This window comes from Mirounga leonina, unplaced genomic scaffold (assembly GCF_011800145.1).
Source record: "Mirounga leonina isolate KUSES-001 unplaced genomic scaffold, KU_Mleo_1.0 Mir_115, whole genome shotgun sequence".
Classification (NCBI taxonomy): domain Eukaryota; kingdom Metazoa; phylum Chordata; class Mammalia; order Carnivora; family Phocidae; genus Mirounga; species Mirounga leonina.
Window position 1 is genome coordinate 50,287,121 of NW_023270268.1, and position 16,855 is coordinate 50,303,975.

Here is a 16,855-nt window from a genome sequence, read left to right on the forward strand (position 1 = left end):
CCGGGGTCCTGGGGTCAAGCCCCACATCCGGGCTCCCTGCCCCGTGGGAAGCCAGCTTCTCCCTCTCTATCAAATACAGAAATAAAATCTTAAAAAAAAAAAAAAAAAAAAAGGAGAGATCGGGGCTATTGAGACACTTGAAAATCACACCAACAGCTGCCCCTACCTGGGTTAGTCACAGAATCACCCCATTCCGGTAGGCAGCGGTTGTCTCTTAGTAGTAGGTCATTAATAAATACTTGCTTTATGAAGGTAGGAAAGTTTAAGTCACGTGTAAAGGTGAGCAGCCTCCTATAAATAACTTGTGTACTAGGGGTTCTCAAGATACCCAATGAACAAGCCCTTACATCCCGACTACTTTGGGGCTAGGATGAAAATTCTAATACCCTCCCAATTGCCCTCGCTGCAATGCCAATGACCAGAGCTTCCCTTTACACCCTTTACAGGTTTCTCTCCTCTTAGCGCTCAATAACTATAATTGCCCGCTGCTGTGTCCGCCATGCGGGCTGTAGAGCCAGGGATCAGAGGTATAGTGACTTGGGCCTCCACTGCAGGCCGAGTCTCTCTCCAACTCACCCTGAGGCTAGGGACATTTCTCTCCTCCTCAGCAGCCTCTCCCACGACTCCAGCCCGCCCTCCCCCGCCCTGCCCTTCGCACCCCGCCCTTCGCGCCCCTTCCTTCCCTCTCACAGCACTCTGTAATACAAGCCCTCCCCTCCAAACCCCCACCGTGAGCTTTCCCGCTTCCGCCCGGCGCGTGGGGCCTGGAGCGTGGCGAGGGAGCCCCGCTCTGCGCTGGCGAACGGCGTGGGTCGTGACGTCACCGCGCTCTGACGTCGGGCCGACGTGCAGCATGGTCTCCCGGGAGACCGGGAAAGCCGTTCGCACTCGGAGTCGAGGTCTAGGTGAGACAATGAAATGACTTCCTTGAGTCCCCCGGCCTACCCAGTCCCCCGGGACGCAGTTCCGGAGCGGAGGCGTGCTGGCATGGGGGGACGGGGGGAAAGGGCCGGAAAGCTGAGCCGCGGCGAGGGAATATGGCCCCGAGCGTCTCCTTCGCCCCCCTTTGCGGCCCCTGCACGGCTTCCGCGAGCCCGCTCGGCCCCGCCGTCCTCTACTCTCCCTGAGAGCGCAGCTCGGCCTCGGTCCCGCACCCTCCTCCCGCCACTGCAGGTCCCGAGGGGACGGGGTTAGAAAGGGACGGGTTTCAAAACCCTTCCAGCAGTTTTGGCTGGCCTTGCAGTTGGTTTCTATTTGGAAATTGCCGCCGCTTCAGGATGTCTTAGAACACGAACTCCGTTTCACCTGACCCTGACCCGCTCATTTGCGGGTGATTCACACCACGGGAAGGGTGTGTTTACGGAAGGGTCTGAAAGCCGAACGTGAGTTACTGGCCCAACGTGACACTGCTGTGAGGAAGGGAATCGGAAGTGAACAATCCAGGACGTTTCTGTGTTTTCGACATCTTCGTGATCCTGTTAAGAGAGCAGGTTCACAAATACTTAGTAGCTGCTGCCAGTTTCACCGCACCTCTTGTTCAAGGGCAGTCTACATGTATGTAATGTGAAAGAATAAAAGAAACTGATTTGATAAAACATGCAAAATAATATAAGAGTGAAGTAACAATTTAAAAAATTGCCGTGTTGGGCGCCTGGGTGGCTCAGTTGGTTGGGCGACTGCCTTCGGCTCAGGTCATGATCCTGGAGTCCCGGGATCGAGTCCCGCATCGGGCTCCCTGCTCCGCGGGGGTCTGCTTCTCCCTCTGACCCTCCTCCCTCTCATGCTCTCTGTCTCTCATTCTCTCTCTCTCAAATAAATAAATAAAATCTTAAAAAAAATAAAATAAAAAAATAAAAAATTGCCGTGTTGCCAAAGGGGAAGAGACCTTCCCCCCTCCGTTTCTTGAGAAACTTTGTATTTGTGGATGTTTCCTCTGTTCCTTTGATACCTATGCAAATCTTTTTAAAGACCCAGAATGTTTTTCTAGAGGACGTGAGAGCCATTTCTTTAAAATGTAAACATCAAGGAAGCTATCTCCTTGTCACCTTGGGAATTTCGCCTAGGCAGCTTACTTTAGTACCAAGGGCTCTGTCAGAGAGATTTGTATTCCTTAGCACAGTCGCAATTAACTAGCGCAGCTATTAGCTACTTCAATTACTAGGTGAACTGAAAACGAACTATGAAATTGTGTAACAGACTGTATTGAGGATGAGTTACCATTTCTCTCGAGAAGATGTATGTAATGGATTGTATCTATATAGCTGTATAAAAATGGGATTTCTGTCTTTGTAGTCTCATTAGCAGATTGGCTCTGATGCGCATCACAGTCTAGTTAAATGATTATTCAGTAATGAGACTGTTTTCTTTCTGCATTGTGGAGAGATTTTCTGGGTTGGCAGTATTTAATTTTTAATTTTTTCTTCAATAATTAGAACCTGCCAAATTTCCCTACTTGCTATAATAATGACACAAAGTTGGAATAGCTTTAGAGATAAGGTAATAAACAAAAACTGTTCCACTGGTCCCTTGTTTATACTGTCACTGGATGCATGCTCTCAAATAATTTTATGGGTGGAATTTAAAAAGGAGATTTAGTTGGTAATTTTAGGAAAAATTCTACTCCCACCAGAGTTTAATTAAGATGATGCCATCTTATTTTACTGATGGTGAGTCCATTGTAAAATGACAGAAGAGACAATAATGAGCCTCCTGTGAATTATGAGCTCTTGCCACATCAGAGACAGTTCGCCAAACATCAGATTATCATGTACTTGGCTATGTGGGCCTATGTTAGCTATGTCAGTTAACTGTACCCACCCCCCCACACACAGACATACATTATCTTTATATGGGAAGACAGCTCATTATTTGTTTTAAACAGCATCTCATTAAAACAGCATGCTTTGTGGAATTTTCTTTCCACCAATGGTTGCACTATTAAAAAAAAAAATACTGCCACTGCAGAAATTTTTGTTGACTACAATTTCCCTAACACCTTGTTGTGGCTGAGGTTGCTGTCTCTGATAGAGTACTATGCCTCCAGTCTATCTTTGTGTCAAAACCCTGCTCTGATCAAAAGCAAACAGCCTCTGGAAGCCTTCCCTAGTTTCCCATTCCTACCGGAAAGATAAGACATTTTTCCTTCCTGAACTCCTAGGTTCTTTGTCTACTACTCCTGGCCCTCAGATTTTCTTCCTTGCTATGGAATTGTGCCTGTATCATCTTACTCTGCTGCCCTCTTTCTACTCCTCACTCCTTAGATGTATATATAAACATTTCTCATGAAACTGGACTGTGTATTTTCTCCATATTTGGGAAAGATTAAAAAAACCCGAAAGTACTGTCTCCATTCATCTTGTGTAGTTACATGAAAGTAGTGATAGAATTTTGTTGAGTTGTTTTATTAGAAAATGAAAATCTATTAAAGTAAAATATCTGCATAAAATTATGTAAATGTTCATCTTAAGTAAATGAACACTTCTCATGCTTTGATGACTCTTCAGTGCCTGCATATGATACTTAATTTGATAACTATTTTTTTCATACTTCATCCTCTAAACCAGCATTCATGTCACAATTGTTTTTCTTATCTGCTGAACTAAAATACTATATTTAGATACTTTTAAGTTTTTGGACCCCACCCCTTTTTTTTAAGAAAACAGAAATAGGCCTGTTTAAAATTTTAAGTGACACTTATTCTGTATTTGCAAAACAAATCATCAGTAATAAACTACCACAGAAATTACAATTAGACTATAAAGTTCTAAAGAAAGTAAATGTTTCTAACTCAGTTGTCTGTTATCTTTCCTATTATATTGGCCTAATAGCTAACTGAGAAAAGCCCAGTTGGTTGTACCTTTTAACATTGAGTTGATGAAATAACCGTTAAAAGTTATCACCATTCATCTCTGAGTACTCCCAAGAATTTATATCTTTTAATTTGAATTTTATTCACATTATTTCAATTCTGACTATTGCTATCAATGTTTTTATATTATTTTACTTCAGAACTCATATTTTGGGAAATTATGGATCGTCACATCCCCATGCATGCATTACCTGAAGAAATCCAAAAGGTATGATATTGTATTGTGTTATTACAGCATAACATTAAGAGCATTTTAAGGTAGATATAAAACCTGGGGGAATGATTTCAGAGGTTTTACATTTATTTTGGTCAGGGCATCTGCAATGAATTGATGGAGTGGTAAAGGAAATAACCATAATGGCCAGATTGTAGAATTCAATTCAGTGCAAAGAATTTTTAACCTCTGAAGGAAGACATCTTTAATTCCAGCACAGTATTTGACCAGGTATTTGTGGAGCTTTTGTGAAAAGAGGGACTCAGGAGTGTCCAAATACTATATTTAAATATTTTTATAGCAGCTTTTCAGGAGAAAAAAACTTGTTGTAAAAAATGGAAATACATGGGCCTGTTTAAAATTTTAAGTGAATCTTATTCTGTATTTGCAAAATGGATAATTAATAGTAAGCTATTATAGAAACTACAATTAGTTTGTAAGTTCATGTGATGCTAAATGTTGGTGTCTCTCTCCATATAAAGGTCTATTTCAGTTTCACCTTAATTTTTGCCACTTATCATGTACCAAGCACTGTTTTAAACCCTTTCATATATATCAACTCATTGAATCTGGTTAACAATCAATTTTTCTTTACAGTTTCTATCCTGCTCTCCTCCCTGAGTTAATAGCTGTCCTCAGGCAGAAGCATTTATCCTGTATTTAGTTTGGCAATGCATACATTGTTAACAGTTTAATTTTTAAAATATCTCTTTTGAAACTGACAAATTGTGTATTGAAACCTCAAACATTAGCTATCATTAATCATTGAGATTTTTCGGTAAATCTATAGTCAACTCTTAATTAGCCACCAGTCCGTTACTTTTTACTTAAAAATTGCAGTCATCCCTCAGATATGCTTTTATCCTTTGTGCACATTGCTTTGGGCTGCCTATTAGCATTAATCATTCCATTGATTTAACTTGATGCTTAATGTTACTGCATGTCCTTCAGATTTATGTAAAATGCAACCTAGCAGGAACTGGAAGGGAAAAGACCCAGAAAAAGACCTTTTAAACCATTGCATTTAATTTGCTCCACCTTTTAAGTTACATGTAAGAGATATTAAGCACAGTTTAGCTATGCTATATTTAGCTGAGAAATGGTGCTTATATGTGTTTGAAGACATCATATATTCTTCCTCTCTCGCTCAACTGAGTTCTTTCCATGTACTAGGCTGGTGTGGTAGAGATTAAGAGAAACAGAACAAAAGAGTCAAAGAAACAATACCCATACTGCAGATCGTAAGGAAGAGGATATATAATGACATGAAAAAATAACTCTAGAAGACAGTTAATGATTTAAATGTCATATAAGGTAGTATCTTCTTTGAGAGTGGAGAGGTGGGGTGGGGGAGGAATCCCTGATATTGGGATGGTCAACGGGGGAGCTTTATGTGGGCGAAAGCCCTTGAAGGCTGTGTATTTCTATAGACAGATGGGAATAGGGCATCCTAGGCCAAGGTAACAGAAGCTTACTGGTGAGAAAAAGCTAGCCAAGTTAGAGAATGTTTAACAATGTAAATGTTTTGAATATGTGAAAGAGTATGTATTTATTTTGACGATACTGTTCTCAAAGTTGCAGAATGCTTTCTTCTCATGTTTAAGGTACTATATAAGTAAATTGTTTAAAAATGGTAAAACCAATCCTTTCATAAATCTACAGATACATTCTTAAGGCAGGAGTGGCAGGCAGCTGTCCATATAGTGCAGAGAAGGGACATCAGGAGAAACTCAGCTGCCTAAGGCCCTGGACAATTATGCTGCTTGTAGCCCTTGTCCTGATGGATGTTTAGAATGTAAAGTGCAGCTCTGCACTTTTTCAGACCTAAGTTAGATACATTTATACCACAAATATTTATCAAGTGCCTATTATGTGCTAGACACTGTTCTGGGTACTTGATTATAACACAAGGTAAATGTCTACATGTAGCCACAGCCTATTAAGCACAGTCTAAGAATAAGTCAGTTATTTGTTTTCCACAACTTCTTACTTACCTTTGATTCATCTAGATTGTCCATAATGCAACTTGTTAAATTGCTCACTGATCAGGCAGTATATCTATTTAGTCAGCTTGCATACATCATTTCGTAAAGAACCATGTTAAATAGATAAATAGCTTATAATGGTAAGAAGAATCCTTCAGATTAGAACCATTTCATTATTTTTTTCAGTTTCTTATATTAAGTTTTTATTTTAATTCCAGTACAGATAACATACAAGTGTTATATTAGTTATAGGTGTACATTTTAGTGATTCAACAATTCTAGAACCATTTCATTATTAATATGAAGAAAACAATTTTTTCCATCATGGCTTTGAAATTGTGCTCATTTCTTTATCAGAAAAACAAGTATGTGAGGTTTGTGGATCAGTATGTGGTGACAGGTTTTTCAAAGGTTTCTCTTTTTTTTTTAATTGTTCTTCTGTTAACCTTTTGTGTTAGTTTTTATGCTGACTCTTCTTTCTAGGGAAGCACCTGCTGTGTTTCCTTTTTTTTTTTTCTTCTGTGTGTAGGCAAGGAAGGTTAGTGTAGAGATCAAGAAAGAAAAGGTGAACTTTTCCTATTTATTTCTTTCTGTACTTTTGATATATGATCTGGAAATAGATGGTCAATAAATCCCATGAAAGATACATGATAATGTGAAAATGTACTATACTGTACTATTAATAGCAAAATAGGTAGTAATTGAAAGAGTTGCAAGAAAAAGTAAGGGTGGTGGGGACAGGTGTGGAGAAGAAATGCTGATGACAACCAGCACAGTTAGAGAATCCATTTCTTGATTAGAAGCCTACAATTGTTAAATTAACTCCCCCTGATCTCATCGTCTTAGGAAATCTTAGAGAAGAAAGAATAAAATAATCTTTTTGACTCCCATTCCTAACTCTTTTTGCTTTTTATCACAGTTTCTGACTAAGCATAAAACACACCTCAGACATCCATATCCCTAAGTGGCAGAAAATGTGAAACAGGCCCATGGGCTGGACAGCAGGACCACACTTGTCCACTTTGTCTGCTGCTAGACTACAGTTCACTTGTGAATGTTCTTAGACCATATCTCTAAATCTACTCTCTCTAGACTGAGCTAACCCCCACCTGTCTCTGACTTCCAATATCTAACAGCTTTGCTAGAATTTTCATCCAGCATTCTGAAAGCCGAATAAACTTGGTCTAAGTTTAGAATTGCCACAATTTAAAACTAAAACAATACTTCTAGATCAGCAAAGTAATAATTCTTTATTTATTCCCCTTCTGGATGTCAACTGATGTTAGAGACAGGTGGGGTTTGTTTTTTTTTTTTTTTTTGAAAAAGAAGCAACAAACAACTTTCCTTTTGCTGTTTTTGTTAGGGGACATATGCAGAAGTCAAAATAACCAGCAAACTAATGGAAAAATTAGTTCTTTTGCAAAAGTAAGACTGATCTCTTGTTTTTTAAAACGGTGACAAAATGAACACTTGTAATAGAATTTTAGCTTCAAAAGATATTTATTACCACAGAACACAAAGTAAAATAAAGAGACCAGAGTTGTTTATTTTATAAAACAGAAGTGGTGGTGCAAGGGCTAGAGAGCACACTGTTCTTTCTGGAATAACAATCCCTTTCTCTAGCAGTAACGGCTCATTTTGTCCTGTTTCAGTAAAGTAATTTTAGTACTTTGGAACTTTGAAATTTATTCAGAATAACAGTTTTATGTTTCCAAGCACAGATTGTCATTGCCAGAAAAAATAAACGTAATTTTCCAGGTCATTTTGGGCCACTGTGGCTAGGTCAGATTTTGTGTTGAGTTAAAGTAGAGGAAAAAGAAAGAGAATATAGTCATAGAAATGTTAGCATAGCATCCTAGAAAAGTGATATTTGTATGTGGGTGTGAGTATGTGTGTTGTGATTTTAAGCTATTCTAGTTTTAAAACTTAATGACAAAAGAAATAGGAAGCAATGTAATTTTTGGAGAGACTATTCAGTTAATATTGTAATCCAAGATAGTTCATTAGGAAAAACAGTTTTTTTAAAAAAAAAAACTTACTATGAAACTTGAAAAATCTGCAAAATACCTCTCTTTTTTTCCTTTTTTTTTTTTTTAAGTCCAAAATACTTTTGTTGGCTGGCTGCAGAGGGTCATAGAGTCTAAGGTGAGGTTTCCCAGTGGAAAAACAGGTATTGGAGGAAATACACTTTGGAAGTGTATTTATATAAACACGAGTGTGTCATGTATAATTTATGTGTGAAGCCAACATTTCTTAAAATTGCTCAATAAAATTTCTTTATGGGTTAATCTCTGTGTTTCAGTCCCAGATTGATTTATTTTTACTTTTATGATTTTAAAAGTAAGATTCTTATTTTGAGATCACTGTAGATTCACATGTAGTTGCAAGAAATGATACCAAGAGATGCCAACTTCTTCTTCCCCAGCTTCCCCTTCTTTCCCCAGTTTCCCCCGGTAGTAATATCTGGCAAAATTGTACTGCAGTCTCAAAACCAGGGTATTAACTTAGATACAGTCAGGATGTACAACAGTTCTGTCACAACAAGGGGTCCTCATGTTGCCCTTTTATAGCCACACTCACCTCAACCTACCTCTTCACACATCTCCACTACCCAACCTTCCACCCCTAATTCATGACCCCTGGGAACCATTGATAGCCAATAATTATGTCATTTCAAGAGTGTTATCTAAATGGAATCAAGCAATATGTAACCTTTTAGGATTAGTTTTTTCACTCAGTGTAATTCTCTGGAGCTTTTTTCAGGTTGTTGCATGTATCAATAGTTTATTCCTTTCTGTTGCTGAGAAGTATTCCAGGGTATGAAGGTACTATGGTTTAACCTGTTGAAGGATATCTGGGTTTTTTCCAGTTTTTGACAATTATGTATAAAGCTGTAAATATTCATGTATATTTTTTATGTGAACATATGTTTTCATTTTCCTGGGATAAATGCCCAAGAGTGCAATTGCTAGGTTGTACAGTAGTTGCATGTTTAGTTTTTTAAGACACTGTCAAACTTTTCCAGAGGTCTGTCCCATTTTACATTCTCACCAGCAGTATATGAGTGAGCCACCTTTTCTGCATCTTTACCAGACTTTGATGTTATTAGTGTTTGTTAGCTTTTGTGATTAATATATAGTGATATCTCATTGTGGTTTTAACTTGCATTTTTCTAATGGCTAATGATGAATATCTTTTCATGTGCTTATTTGGCATCTATATATCTTCTTAGGTGAAGTCTCTCTTCCTGTCTTTTGACCATGTGTTGTCTAATTGGATTTTTTTTAAACTGTTGAGTTTTGAGAGTTCTTGTGTAATCTAGATAACAATCCTTTGTCAGATATGTGATTTGTAAATATTTTTTTCCCAGTCTATAGCTTGTCTTTTTATCCTCTTCACAGGGTCTTTTGCAGAACAAAAGTTTCAGATTTTGATGAAATCCAACTTATCAGTTTTTCCATTTATGGATTATGCTTTTGGTATCAAGTATAAGAATTCCTTGCCTAGAAAATCCTGAAGATTTTCTCCTAGGTTTTTTTCCTTCTAAAATAATATTTTTATGTTTTACATTTAGGTCCATAATCATTTTGAGTTAATTTTTGTATTGGGTATGAGTTTAGTATTCCTTCCTTCCTTCCTTCCTTCCTTTTAACTTATGGGTATCTGATTGTTCTATCACCATTTGTTGAAAAGGCTGTCTTTCCTTCATTGAGTTGCTTTTCGACCATTGCAAAAAATCAGTTTGACATTTATGCAAATCTATTTCTGGGTTTGCTATTCTATTCCATTGATATATGTGTCTGGTCCTCTGTTAATACCACACAGTCTTGATTACTGTAGCAATATAGTATGTCTTGAAATCAGGTAAAATGATTCTTTCCACTTTATTTTTTTCAAAATTGTTTTAGCTCTTCTAGTTCCTTTGCCTTTCCATATAAATTTGAGAACAATCCTGTCTATATCTTTAAAAACATTTTGCTGAAATTTTGATAAGAATTACATTAAGCCTATATATATATATATATATAAATTTGGGGACAATTGCTATTTTTAATATTTTGAATCTTCAGTATGTTTTTCTGTATATTTGGATCTTCTTTTATTTTTTCATCAGCGTTTTATAGTTTTTAGCATATAAATACTGTACGTTTTGTTAGATTTACGCCTAGGTATTTCATTTTTTTGAGCAATCATAATCAGTATTGTATTTTTAATTTCACTGTCCAGGTGTTCACTGGCAATCTGTACAACTATAATTAATGTTATTCTTCGATCATTGACCTTGCTGAACTTATTTGTTCTAGTTTTACTGTAAATTCTTTGGGATTTTCTATGTAGACAATCATGTCCTCTCAAATAGGGACAGTTTTCTTTCTTTCTTTCTGGTATGTATACCATTTACTTCTTCTTGCCTTCTTGCTATGCTAGAACTTCCAGCATTATGTTGAATAAGAGTAGAGAGAATGGATATCCTTGCCTTGTTACTGATATTAGAGGAAAAAACACACAATTTTTCACCATTACATATAATGTTAGCAAAGGTTTTTTGTAGATGTTCTTTGCCAATTGATATTTAAATTGGTGGTGTAGCAACTTGACTTATTGATGAAGGGTCCTGGTGGCCTTATGAAATGGTCAGGTGGCCTGTATACTTAATGATTCAAAAGGTACACTGTCCTGTCTCAAAGCGTTTCTCCCGATCCTAATGAAATTCACTAGCTAGACACTCTTTGCATCTTTTTAAATGGGAGACCTCTTAGAAAGGTTAACATTTTATACTGCGGTCACTCTTACCTTTGTGAAATAGTTTATGTTTCTTTCTTCCTTATCCAAGTACAAAAGCCCAGGATGGGTGGGGGAAGAAAACAGTTTTGGAGCAGAGAATGCCTCATTTGGGCAGCAGGAGGTTACTGGAGTGCCTTTCCTAGTTAAAGCACAGACAGGAACTTTGAAAAGGATCCAAAGCCTAATTTAACCTTTTAAAAATTTTGCATCATTTTTATATTAAATAACTATAATTTTAAAAGTACAAACACTGAACTTGCAAAGTTTATTTTATAATTTATTTTTAAATAGCTGTACGTTTAATATACTGCATTTGTTGGTGCCTCCTCCAAAGTGCATCTTGTAGAAAGCAAAAACATCCTAATGTTAGCTCTTTTGTCAAGAATGACAGCATGTCGTTATTTTACTTACAAAATGAGGACATGATATAACACCAAGTTATAAGAATGAAGCACAAATTATATTTCACAGAAAACAGGTAACTTTTACTTCATTTGGGAACATAATTTCTCAAGTTTAGACAATTCTCTCAAGAAATAGACAAAAATGTCCTAAGTAATTAGCCCATACAAACACAAAGAATTTGAAAGGGTTATTACATTTCTTTCTGTTGTAGTTTTACTTATGGAAAATTATTTACGAGTTAATAACATGGAAAACTTTTGTTCAATATACTTACTTAACATAGATCAATCAGTGACTCAGATTGTACTAGGCCCAGTCTGGAGACTTCTTATGGACTTATTATTTTATAATTTGATTGTCTTGTTTCTTGCTCATAATGTCATATTTGGGCTCTCTTTGTTGAACTTCTGGAAGATTCTGTAAAATGTATTACTTCATATATTTCAGCTCCATCCACCCCCCACTTAATGGCTGTGGTAAAATAACATCCTAATAGCTTTTGTAACTGTGAAATGTATACTCTTTCTGAGTCTAAAGGCTGAGTCTAAGACATACCTATCTTCAAAATATGTGTGTCTAAGATATTTATGTATAAATATATATGTTATTTGCTTACAGTACTTACATCAGGCTGCAAATAAGCTCCACCCAGCAAGAGTTTTCTTTAGGATGAGGGTAAGGCATTTTGCCAGAGTCTGGGCAAGAGCCGTGATTAATAGGCATAAGGTTAAGAACAAAAGTGCCTTCAAGTAAGCAATATAATTTTCAAATTGATGAGAAGGAACCAAAAATCACAGTGAGGAAAGGGATTATAAGAAAATACGCATCTGTTCTGAATTAGTTCAGGTCTCTTCACCTAGATAAATTATATTCCCAGGAACTGATAGTACCTTTGAATGGGCCTGTGGTTGGTGATCTTTGAGAACATGTAGAGAGTAAGAGGATAATGTACAAATGCCATCCCATGTGTAAAATAACCGTAAATTACAACTAGTGAATTCAATTTCAATCTCAGACAATGTACTAGAATATATTTATTAAAAGGTGATTTATAGGGGGCGCTTGGGTGGCTCAGTTGGTTAAGCATCTGTGTTCAGCTCAGGTCATAGTCTCAGGGCCCTGGGATCCAGGCTGGCATCGGGTCTCTGCTCAGTGGGGAATCTGCTTCTCCCTCTCCTTCTGCCCCTCTCCCAACTCATGTGCAGGAGCGCACACACTCTCTCTTTCAAATAAATAAATAAAATCTTAAAAAAATAAAAGGTGGTTTGTGAGTATATACTAGAAAGCAATAACCCTTGAGCCAATTTTACATTCATTAAGGGAACTGGCATGTAGGTCCTGCCATTCCATTTTGTGTACAGTTACTAGATCCAGGAACTGTAGTAGCCATAGAATATATGGGCTTTATGAAGACGTTTGACAAAGTTTGTCATAATATTCCTGAAGATAATATGAATCAGTATAAAGATAATTGGGTAGTTTAATAACCAGTTGAAAGTTGTACCTTCAACTCTTCAAATGTGCTGAATAATAGATCAGTATCAACCAAGTATTTATGACATGCTGTGGAATTCTTTCCTCAATTTTGTTATATTCAACATTTTTAATCAATGAACTGGATGGATAAAGCAACTTACAAGGATCAGTTTTGAAAAAGACACAAAGCTTAAAATTTCCTGGATACCAAAGTCAGTAACTAAAGGCTGAGTCTAAGACATACCTATCTTCAAAATATATGTGTGTCTGAGATATTTATGTATAAATATGTATGTTATTTACTTACATTTATAATTATATTTATTTTTCAGCACTTCAATCTGAAAAGCCAAATACATGATAGAATGAAGGTTATTGGTTGCAAGAAATTGGTAGTATAAGAAGGAAAGAGAATAGTGCAGGAAGATTGGGCATGGACCCCAAAGGGCAAGAAGGGCAGCTAGGTCTCAAGAGGAACTGAAGTGAGGAATTCGAAGGTCTTTGGTTCCTTTTTTCCTCTCCTACTCTGGATCCAGATTATCTTTGTCTCATCTTGTCTCTGTGTGTCTGCTCATTTTTCTCCCTCATTCCAGTAATGTGGCTAACTCTGTACCTTGCATATGATCCTTCTCCGTTGAGACTGCTTAAAGGTGTCCCAAATACCTGGGTCTTCAACACTTACAAGTCTGGTTGGCTCATCCCAGCTTAGGGCTTCGTTCTTTTGGGTCTAATGTCTAATCCTCATCCATGGCTGACGCCATGGCTAGGGTGGATGTGTGGAGGGAGTTTTAGTCATTTTACTAAACAGAGCATCCAGGACAGTAGAAGGTGGATTCTCTAAAAAACCGGACACAGGTGGGAAGGAATAGATTGGTATACTTAATATAATGAAAGATGGTTTTGTACTGAAGTATAAATATATATATATATATATATTTTAAAGATTTTATTTATTCATTTGACAGACACAGCGAGAGAGGGAACACAAGTAGGGGGAGTGGGAGGGGGAGAAGCAGGCTTCCCGTGGAGCAGGGAGTCCAACGCGGGGCTCAATCCCAGGACCCTGGGATCATGACCTGAGCCGAAGGCAGACGCTTAACGACTGAGCCACCCAGGCGCCCCTGTACTGAAGTATATTTTTTAAAAAATAGGGGCTTTATTTAACATAAAAGCCTGTTGTAGTATATAATATCAACATATAATTGCTGAAAATATAAAAGACAGTTGTGATCTAAGGTTGCATTAGAAGATACTACCAACGATATTACTTATGAGATATTAGAATGAGGGAGGCTTGAGCCCTCTCTTATTCTGTTTCAGTGAGACCAACCACACTGGAGTATTAAATTCTGGGCACCATACTTTGAGACATATATAGAACACTGGAACAAGTTCAGAGAAAATTATTTAGAATAAGGAAGAAATTCAAAACCGTGTCATATGGGAAACAGCTGAGGGAACTGGAAGTGTTGACCTGGAGAAGAGAAGATATGGAGTGTTCCTGAAAGCTGTTTTTAAATATTAGAAAGAGCTCTAGGGTTGTTCCACATGGTTCCTAGGAGGTCTAGGACCAGTGGATGTTCCAGGGAGGCAGATCTGGGGTCAGCATGACAAGGAATTTCCTGGTAGACAAAGCCATCAGAAGATAAACAGGTTGCTTTACAAAGTAGTTTCCCATCATTTGGGATGTTGAAATAGAGTCAGGATAATGACTTACTAAATTGGAGTAGACTTTATGAACCCATCCAGAGCTTGAACCAAGTTATCTTTATGATTTCCTCCAAACTTGTTGTTTTACAAATCTTTAATTTGGGTATTGCTGGCAGTTAGATGATTGATGTAGTCATTCGTCTGTATCCCACAGTATTATATTTTTTAATTTGAAATTTTTATTATTGAACTTTAGATGAGCAAAATGTTACTATGTAAAAATTTGTTATTAGTTTGTTTCATCTGACTCTTGTGTAATGGCATTGATAGGCAGATGAGGTGGTGTCACTCTTAGTTAAGGGAGCAGTTTCTACAATCTTGAGGGAGGTTGCATTAAAAGTAACGCTTAAAAGTGTTGCTTTCATTTTAGTACTCTGGAGCAAATATTTAATGAAGCCGTCTCTCATCCTTTGTGAATAGCAGGACAAGTAGAGTAGAGTCTACTTGAAGAACATTTATATACTTGAGACAGAAAAAAGAATTACCTCTCTCTTGACTTTGCTAAATTCCATTTTTCACTGCCCTTATGTTGACCAGAGATACATGAACATTTTATTTGAAGGAAGGAAGAGGATTTAGCTGACGTTCACATGGTAGATAAATATGACACAAATGGTTACAGGCTAATCTTCCTAATGATAAAATTAGGATATACATCTAGGTGCTGGGTTTAGATAGACTTGGGTTTAATCCCAATGTCTCTATGTATCAGCTAGTTATTCAACTTCAGTGGTTGCCATTTCCCTGTCTATAAAATCTACCATAGGTATCTACCATACCTATGTGAAGGGAAAAGGACTGGGAGAGAAGAGGTTAGGTTCAAAATGTTTTTACTATTTGTGGTTTTATGACAGAATTCTAGCATAAATTCTGTTAAATTCTGTAAAAAGCATAAAATGTTAAAACTGAACAGGAGCTTAAGAGTTCATTTGGTCCAATGCCAGAATTTTATAAATGAAGAAAAATGAGATCTGAAAAAGCCTAGAAGCATCTCCAGGTTCACAGTGCAACTGGCAGTAAAAGGCCCGTGGTTTCTCTCCACTTCGTGGAAAACTCCTCTTAAAACAAGAATTTTAAAGATGTTTTCATCATTTTTAATTTTATTTCGTGGAAACTATTTCAAGAGTAAATTTTTCTTAGAGATACTATGGAGAAATAATCACTCTGAAAGACCCTTTCTAATTCCAAGATTTTGTGTTAGAGTCAGTATCATGCCAGTTTTAAAAATTTTATCCAGAGGTAAGCAGTGTCATAATTATCACTCCATGGCATAGTCCAGTGTACATTTACTTGATTTGACCAGCATGGTTGCAATAACATCTTCCGTAGAACTTTGCTTTTCAGAATTTAAAAAATATCATTTTAATTTATGTATGTATGTCTGTATGTCTGTTTTCTAGATGTCTCCTGAAGAAAAAGTTTGTAAGTACTGTGGAGTCAGCTATCTTATTCTTCATGAGTTTAAGGCTATGGAAGAAAAAGTGAAAGTGATGGAAAAAGAGATGAAATTTTATCAAGGAAGCATAGACCGTGAAAAGAGACTTCAAGAAAAGCTACGGTCTCTTGGTCAAGATTTTGAACAGTACAGAATTGACAGTGAATCCAAAACAGAAAGGTTGGAGTCTGTTATTCTCTCCTGTCATTTATTTAGTTTGAAAGAAAAGTACAGGAAATAAATAGACTTTGAATGTTTTTCTAGAATTTCTCTAAATCAGTTATAAGTTACACTTTAATATATTTGAGTTCATTTAATCATTAATAATTATTAAACATAATTATTATAGTTTGAGCATTTCTTTGAGACATGTATTTACTATTTGAATAATTAGAAATCAGTTAATTCAGTAATTATATGTTGAGATGGGTCAAGTTTTATTTTTCCCTAGATGTATATCCTAATTTTATCATTAGGAAGATTTGTCTATCAAAAACCAGGTGAATTTTGGTAGTTTTTGATACTTAACATTTGTTTTTAAGTGGCCTCAAATATTTAGATTTATACAATAAGGTTTTCATGTTTTGAAAAGGATGCCAAAACGTTAAAATCGGTACATGATTCTAAATCACTGAAATTGGAATAAAATTGAAGAATGGGTTCCTAATGCTGTTGAATCTAATCAGCAATTTAGTCTGCCTAAAGACACTTCAGTGGATTTATACAAACACTTCTATAGAAGGGTTTTTGCTGGTATTTTATGGCTTTTCTTTTTTCTTATAAATGATTATTTCTCCATTTAAAATATCAACAATTGATGTTAGTAAATCTTGAATTTAATGAATGTAATGAATATGTCTTTGTAAAAGTAGGAACTTTGTTAAATCTCTGAAAGATTAAGAGCTTCAATTACATTTTATTTTACATTTTTATACATTAAACCTCCATTGAGCCCGATATTTCTTAGACCTTTACAA

General features: G+C 36.6%; 1 protein-coding gene across 1 annotated transcript in view; it reads left to right on the forward strand.

Moving 5' to 3' along the window:
* Window positions 1–708: 708 nt before the first annotated feature.
* Window positions 709–16,855, forward strand: part of LEKR1 (leucine, glutamate and lysine rich 1) — a 177,859-nt gene continuing 161,712 nt past the window's right edge. The window contains exons 1-3 of the mRNA XM_034997690.1: window positions 709–905; window positions 4,009–4,076; window positions 15,844–16,058. Of these exons, the coding sequence (XP_034853581.1) occupies window positions 854–905; window positions 4,009–4,076; window positions 15,844–16,058 (335 nt within the window). The 5' untranslated portion in view covers window positions 709–853. The remainder of the gene's footprint in view (window positions 906–4,008; window positions 4,077–15,843; window positions 16,059–16,855) is intronic.